Consider the following 7552-nt stretch of genomic DNA (forward strand, 5'->3'; position numbering starts at 1 on the left):
TGGGAGGGGGGGGGGGGGGGGGGGGGGGATATTCACAGAAACACTTGGTTGATATTTCAAGTGGGGGTGTGGGGGTAGCGAGGGTGGGCCTTGCCTTAAGTCGCCGGGGGAGAAACAGGCGGCTCGGCGGTGGCAGCAGGGAAAGCTGATGTCAGGGGCTCGCCATGTGGACTGCTCCATCTGCCTGGCAACAATACACCCGCACGAGGAAACAGGAGCTGTAAAATCTACGCATGCGGGGCCGCATCGGTGACGTTTTTGGCACTTTTGGGGCCGCTCTTGCTCTTTATCACCACTAAGTGACACAAAATCAAACAGTTGGGCCATATTGAAGGTCAGGATGCATTTCATGAACCTTTCAAATGCTTTTATAATTTTTATTCTTGTTATTTCTAATTTTGTTTTGGTTTTAAATTTAGCTGGTTTTAATTAGTTGTCAGAATGGGTTGTTTTCATCGGTATTGTTTTTTCCCCCAAAATACTATGCTTTAGTTCTGTTGGAATTAGGTTGAACTATTTTTTTTTTTTATGTGTATTGTTACACCACAGTGAGTATGAATGAATAATCAGTTAATCCTCAAATCAAATACAGGCACTTTCTAAGAGTCCACAGAGCAAATGCAGTGCATCATATTGCTTCTAAAAAGTTTAATCGAAACAGATTTTATTTCATTTTCATTCATTTCAGAAGAGCACTAGTTACCTAGCATCACATTTTGGGACCAGTGCGGGGACGCCTATTACAAACCTTTCTGTTTTTTTTCAATTTCACTTGTTGTATTTTGTAAAAGCATGCATGAGGAGATTTAAACAGTAACTTATTTTACATTTGAAATGCTATTTGCATGAACTTCAGTGGGTTGAGAAAAAAAATGGTACTGTATCGCTAGAAATCAAAACAAATAAAAAAAATGAAATTTGTTTTACAACATGAGTCCAATTGACACATTTATTTAAAATAGTTTTTTTTTTTTTACTCTTTTTTTGTTAATTTTTTTTTTAGAAATTCTTTGTTGATTCAAGAACCTTTTTTAGGCATGTATGCGGTTTACGCTTTCTCATTTCTTGGCTGTCGCATTTAATCCCTCCCTCGTCCTTTGAAGGGCTTCTTTGGGCCAATTAGCCTTTGGTGCTTTGCCAATTGCTAAATCCACAGTGGGATTACGTCATTGATACGGCGGGAGAGACAACTGTTGCGCGAGGTGGAACGACAGCCGGCGCATTCGCCTTTTTGCACACAAAAAGATGCCGTTTACACATAATCCTGTACGACTGTAATCCCGCCTGCCGGTAATCTGAAAGACAAAGAAAGGCCATTTGCCTTTTTTTCCCAATGTCCTTTCAAGAGGCCCAGTGGGATTAAAAGTAATTAGTACAAATTGCGTACTATAAAGAAAAGCGGGTACCACTGCACTTGTACTGTTTTAAATATTTTTCAGATTCGTCAAATCCTTTAATTTACTCCAAAATTGACAATGCGTCTCTCATGGACGGATGTCAAATTGAAGTTGAATAAAGTTTGATTTTTTTGCTGTACTGTTTCTTTTCCTTAATGCGTGTAAAAAAACAGGCCGAGTGCCGTACGTGTGGAACCTTCCCAAAATAGATCTCTTTGTTGAGACGGCGCCAGAAATACGCTCATATCCAAACTGTAATCATATTGTTGATTCTCTGTAGCGCTTTTAAGTTTGGGAAAAGGAGGAACGCTCTTCCCCTGACTTGGTTGCTGTGCCGTGTGCTATTCTCGGCATTCCGTTATTGGAAAAGACACAAACACAGCCCCGTTGCTCAAAGTGGAGATGGCGCAGCGGTGTGGATTATATAAATCCGGACATGCGGGGCCGGGGGGCGCGGGGGTCGCGAGAATAGCTTTTATCACTTTTGCCCTGTCGACCTGGAGAAAGCGCTTTTATTATTTTGCTTCCCTCTGGAAGGAAGGCACGACGCTGACAACCAGGAAAAGAATTTAACAGACTGTGTAGCCAGTTGCTTGTTGAGTGGTACCTTGACGATTTTTTTAAGAGGGGGGGGAACTAACATGTTCTTCCTGGTAACCATGACTAGAAAAAAAAAAAACAGAAAGCACAGTGATGTAGGGAGGAGATTGTGCTGGACACGTAACACCATGCTCAGCTGTTGCGGCGCACTTGTGGACCCAACCCGCGACTCGCTTAATTGTCCTTTCATTAGTTCGGTGGCGGGACTCCTAAAATAACGTTTGTTGTTTACATAGGGCCTGAGCAGACAGGTGCCGAGGCAGATTGGGTGACGCTAATTCTTGAGAAAGCCCGGCACGCTTGCACCACCGCAAATAGAGACATTCATTTGCTGTGCGACATCGACCAATCAGCGCCAGCCGCCCAAGAGCGGCGGTGGAAATTTCCGCGACGGCCAAAGCAACAAAGAATTGAAGCTCACCTTGATTTGTACGACAAAATGGGCAAAATGTTACGCATTTCACCTCCAGGTGTGCTTGAAAGTATTTGCCAAGACGTTTGCAGGCTCGTCCATACGCGTGATGTCAGGGTGACGACACGTGGCGCTCGAAAAGCACAACTGACGAGTTGCTAGCGCCAAACCAGAAGCTTGGCAGGCCACGCTCGCAATTTGGACTCTGGCACGGCGGGCGTGCTCATGTTTGGAGGGAACGGCGCTATTATGTAACCGCAGCGCGTGCTGCCAGCTCAGAGCTGAAGCTTCTGTCACGCGTATGACGGGAAATAAAAAGGGGAGAGGGTAGGGGGGTCGTTCTCCTCACTTTACCTTTACAGCGGTCAACAAAGAAAGGCTTCTCCAGGGGCCGACTGAAGGCTGCGCAATGCTAGTTGAGGACTGAGGAACCGGAATTGGAGCGGAAGCGCCCGTCGCACTTGAAACAAAAGTCACAAGTCAGTGTCTTTGTGCAAAACGTCGAGGGCAATGTTTTTTGGGGTGTGTGAAATCCAAGAGAGTGCACCTCTTTAATTGAACTATGTGTAATTGTCAGAGGTGGCGCGCCGATTACTGCAAAGCCTGCCGGGCATCTCGTGTTCTCTCGGCAGCTGCCCGCTCACAGCCCGGTAACAAGCTCTTGGCCGCACACACCCGTTGCCATGTAGCACACGGGGATCGCCTTCCCGTCTGGGCCTGTTCCAGACAGTCTTCATGCCTCATTGCTCAGAGCAGCCCCCCCCACCTCTTCTCTCCTCTCCTCTTCTCTCCTCTTCTCTCCTCTCCTCTCCTCTCCTCTCCTCTCCTCTCCTCTCCTCTCCTCTCCTCTCCTCTCCTCCCCTCTCCTCTCCTCTCCTCCCAAGATTATATTCTGGCACAAACCTGAACTTTTTAGTAGTTAATCTCCATATTTGAGCATTATCAAATGTCCTCGCTGGCCTCGTTCCTGAGTAAATAAAACTGCTTGAAGAGACCAACATGGGCCGTTTGTTTCAGCAAACATGACATTTGCTAGACATGTCTATCACCAGACCAGAAAAAATGGGGCACACGTTGTCTGCCATCTTGGTTTGAAGCAGGCATTTTGTTTTGGTAGCATTACAATTGGTACAATTGAACAAAATACTCAGGCCCAAAAGCTAGCTTTCTCTTCACCCCATATAATTTGCCAGGCATGTCTATCTTGAGAATAGAATTAGCCAGTTTCGCTCAGCAACATGATGTTTTGGTAGGAATGTCTATCATGACTCATAATAAAGTAAAAAGAAGCCATGCTTGAAAAGACACAAGAAGTCTGTAATTTTGGTCAGAAGAGACTATTTTTGGATCAGTGGCAGCATCTAAAGTGTCAATTTTAGTATGTGTCCCGGGCCGAAGAAAAAGAACGGTGGGTCGCAAATTGCCCACGCGCCATAGTTTGCGCACCACCGGTGTAGGATTCAGAATGCAATTGTTACGAGGAAGGCTTCGGACTTACGAGGTTGGGGGTTTACAGGTTAGGGGAGGCAGCTGCATATATGCAAGTGCCATGACAAGACCATGGCGTGACGCAAAGGACACCAAGTCGTAAATTGGCGAGCAGTAAAGTGGGATTTACAAGAGAACATAAAGGAGGCTCATTGGGACGGTGTCATCATGATCCTAATGGAGGACATTTTAGAGGCGACTGAAAATGTAGGAGGGGTAGTATGGTCGTAGGGTTGGCAGGAAGGGTTGCTTTTGCTCTGCTCTGCTGCCCTGGTGAACACTATGACAAGAGCCAATTTGGACAAAGTTTAGAGACTTTTTGTAGACGTCTCCTCATGAGAGGCATCGTGAGTGAATTTCATGCTCCTAAATGAAATAGTCTTGAGGGGCTGAAATCTCCAAACACAAGCGAGTCACTCATGAAAGCATCCTCGCTCCAATCACAAATTAAAAAGACGTCTTGTGCATGTGGTGCTCGCTGGCTTGCTATCAGACATTTTCGCCGGTGACGTCAGCGTTCCTGAATTCCGACTCCAAAACTGATCAACTGCGGAACAGGAATGCCAGTTGGGGCATTAGTGGCCCCCTCCATCCCTTAGCTGTATTGGTCATTTGAAAGGCATTTATCTTGCCTATCCTCATGTAATGAACTGTCTGCATCCATCACAAAAAATGGATCATGACTGACTGATAAGCTTGGCTGAGGATGGCGGCGTGTGGTGGTGGTGGTGGTGGTGGTGGCAGGGGGGGGGGGGCGCTACACACACATCTCGTGGATTCGGTGGGCAATGTGAAAGGCGGGTCCAGCCAATTAACATCACGGCTGGCGGTCGAACATATAGGCGTCCCACGCCTTAAATAGTCAGCTCGTGCATTGCATGTGATTCACAAGTTCCCGGAAAAAAAAATCATGCGCTAACATCCATGACGCAGAGCCGCATCGGTGCCGCAGAAAGAGTTTTAAGTGGAGTGGCGCGCCATGTGCGGCTCAGTCCAGCTCCGTCTAAAGCCAGCACGCGTGGGACACAAAGAGCGGCAGATTAAATGTAAGGCTGAGCCGCCTTGACTTGCAATAGCTATAAAAGCGTCACGTGACCTCCTGCTGAAAAGCCACCACAACTCATGACCAACATTTGGCCCCGTCCTTCAGTCCGACAGATGCAGGGTATCGTGTTTTGGCAATGTATTTTTTGTTTTCGTCAGCTCAGTGGCCTAGTGGTAGAGTGTCTGCCCTGAAACTGCAAGATTGTGGGTTCAAACCATGGCCGGGTCATACCAAAGACTATAAAAATGGGACCCATTGCCTCCCTGCTTGGGACTCAGCATTAAGGGTTGGAATTGGGGGGTTAGATCACCAAATGATTCCCGGGCGCGGCACCGCTGCTGCCCACTGCTCCCTTCGGGGATGGGTTAAATGCAGAGACAAATTTCACCGCACCCAGTTGTGTGTGTGACAATCATTGGGACTTTAACTTTTAAGTTGTTGTTTTATTATTCACAATAAATCAACAAACAAATTACCTCCTATATCAATGATTAAAAAATAAACATAATAATTAGCCACTGAAGCATTAGCATTCGCTATATAAATGTAACAAATATTACTCGTGCGAACTTTTACTATCGAGCAGAACAAGCGTCCAAGCAAGCACAAAGTGTTTTCCCACCTTCCGTACTCTTTGTTGAATCGAACCAGAAGTGGCCCGGTGTCCCCCTTTTCTTTTTTTTTTTTGTTCTGCGTTTCCTTGTGGCTTCCTGGAAGCCAGCTAATGACGCTGACGACAACCTTTCGCACGCACACACACGCACGCACACTCACGCAAGGTCAGCACAAAAAAGTGCACTATGTCGTCTAGTCAAAGCCCACATTGTCGTCCCGTTTGCTTGAGCCCACGCTCAGGGGAAGAGCGCTCCCAAGTGGTCAGACGGCTTCTCGCCGATGCTGCGCAGGAAAAAATGCTGCAGAAACTTGCTAAGATGTAGAAAGACCATCCGATATGGAATGATTGTGAAGACTATGAATAGTGTAACCACGTTCTTGTGCCAAGTTGCTGCTTGTAAGAATCCGGAGAAAGGTACATTTGATCGTTATCTGCTGCGTTGTGTGCTACTTGAAGGTGGAATGCACTTCCTTGATAGGGGTGGGGGGGGGGGGGGGTTCACGTTGTCTTGAAGACATTCAGCAAGTTATTGCGGAGCCGGCAGATCCAGTCCAGTCGCTCGGGTTGTTTCGGACAGACAACAAGCATCTGAAAACTGCGAGAATCATGTCTTACAGTAAGAGTCCGTTCTTAGTGATGAACATCATCCGCTTTGCTGTTTGTCAGATGTTTTGGTTTTCTTGCAGATGCCAAGCGAGGCATGGTGATCCTCTCCACAGACGATGAGTGGTCCTCCCTGGTGTCCCTGCTCAGGGAGAGCGCGGTGGACAAAGAGTTGACCTCACAGGGATCCAAGCAGTTCTGCTTTGAATTGGTTCTGGACAACTGCGTGGTGAGTCTGCACCGTGCTGACATCCCGCAAGACGCCACAGACGAGGTTGTCGGCCAGGCCGTGAGCAGACACTTTGAGTCTTGCGCAGACGGGATCGCCGCCTTCCTGCTTTTGATCCGGGGTGGACTTTACACGGCGGGGCAAATGCGCCTGGTGAAGCTCCTTCAGATTCACTTTGGAGCTGAAGCCATCAAGTACCTGGTGGTGGTCTCTTTGGAAGATGGGAAGACAGGGGACATGCTGGACGACGCCCTACTGGAGCTGATAAACGCCTGTGACGGACGCTACTGCCGCCTCACCGCGTCGGCGACCAGGGAAAAAGTCGGCGCCCTGGTCAGCATGGTGAACTACTCGCTGGCTGAGAACAGCGGTGGCGGTGGCTACAGCCGGGCCATGCTGGACGAGGCCAAGCGCAGGAGCACCGAGGACACGGCCATTGAGCTGCTGAGACAGAAAGTGCGCGAGGCCGGGGAAAAAGCCAAGGTCTGCGGGCAGATGTCGGTGCAGCGGGAGAAGCACAGAGTCAAGGAGGTCGAGGAGCTTAGGGCCAAGCACGCTGAAGAAAGGCATCAGGAGGTGACTGAGAGGAGGTGCTACGAGGCCAAGAAGGAGAGCCTGGAAGAGGCTGTGATCAGCCACCAGGCCACCTTGCAACTCCACAACAAGCCCGATGACGGTAGTAACTAATCCAAGAAGATACGACTAATTTTCTTGCCTTGCTAAACAACGACTAAAACTGGACCCCAAAGTGGAATTGTTTTTCAATATTACAGACTAGCCCACTTCAGTCCTCTCAGTGGCAGTCATGCGCATTACATTGAGAATATTCTGCTGCAAGTCATGTGGCAAGTTATGGCAAATAAAACTAACGAGCAAGTAGACAAACTAACACAATTGCACAGGAATTAACAACAATAAACCTTTTTGGTTTTGTTTGTAGACGACCCGAGCAAGTTGTCCATGGTGCTGCTGGGCCTGTCCGGCAGCGGTAAGACGTCAGCCCTCAACATCATCTTGGCGCAAGCGGGTAACCGCTACCCTGACTCCGGGTCAGACCGCGAGACCACCCAGCCCACCCTGTCGTGTGTCCGGCGGGAAATCCGTGGGCCGGGTAGGAGGCTGGTTCTGGTGGACACTCCTGAGCTGTGGGACGAAGACGGTG

The 7552-nt window shown here is 48.2% G+C and overlaps 1 protein-coding gene across 1 annotated transcript in view; it reads left to right on the forward strand.

The window, feature by feature from the left end:
- Positions 1 to 6072: 6072 nt before the first annotated feature.
- LOC148385624 (uncharacterized) overlaps positions 6073 to 7552 on the forward strand; it is a 3028-nt gene continuing 1548 nt past the window's right edge. Inside the window, exons 1-3 of the mRNA XM_088400025.1 lie at positions 6073 to 6174; positions 6245 to 7066; positions 7331 to 7552. The exon at positions 7331 to 7552 is cut by the window's right edge and continues 1548 nt beyond it. Coding sequence (XP_088256151.1) covers positions 6165 to 6174; positions 6245 to 7066; positions 7331 to 7552 — 1054 coding nt within the window. The 5' untranslated portion in view covers positions 6073 to 6164. The remainder of the gene's footprint in view (positions 6175 to 6244; positions 7067 to 7330) is intronic.

Source organism: Syngnathus floridae, chromosome 16 (genome assembly GCF_059516105.1).
Source record: "Syngnathus floridae isolate MCC-2025c chromosome 16, RoL_Sflo_1.0, whole genome shotgun sequence".
In the NCBI taxonomy this organism is placed as follows: Eukaryota; Metazoa; Chordata; class Actinopteri; order Syngnathiformes; family Syngnathidae; genus Syngnathus; species Syngnathus floridae.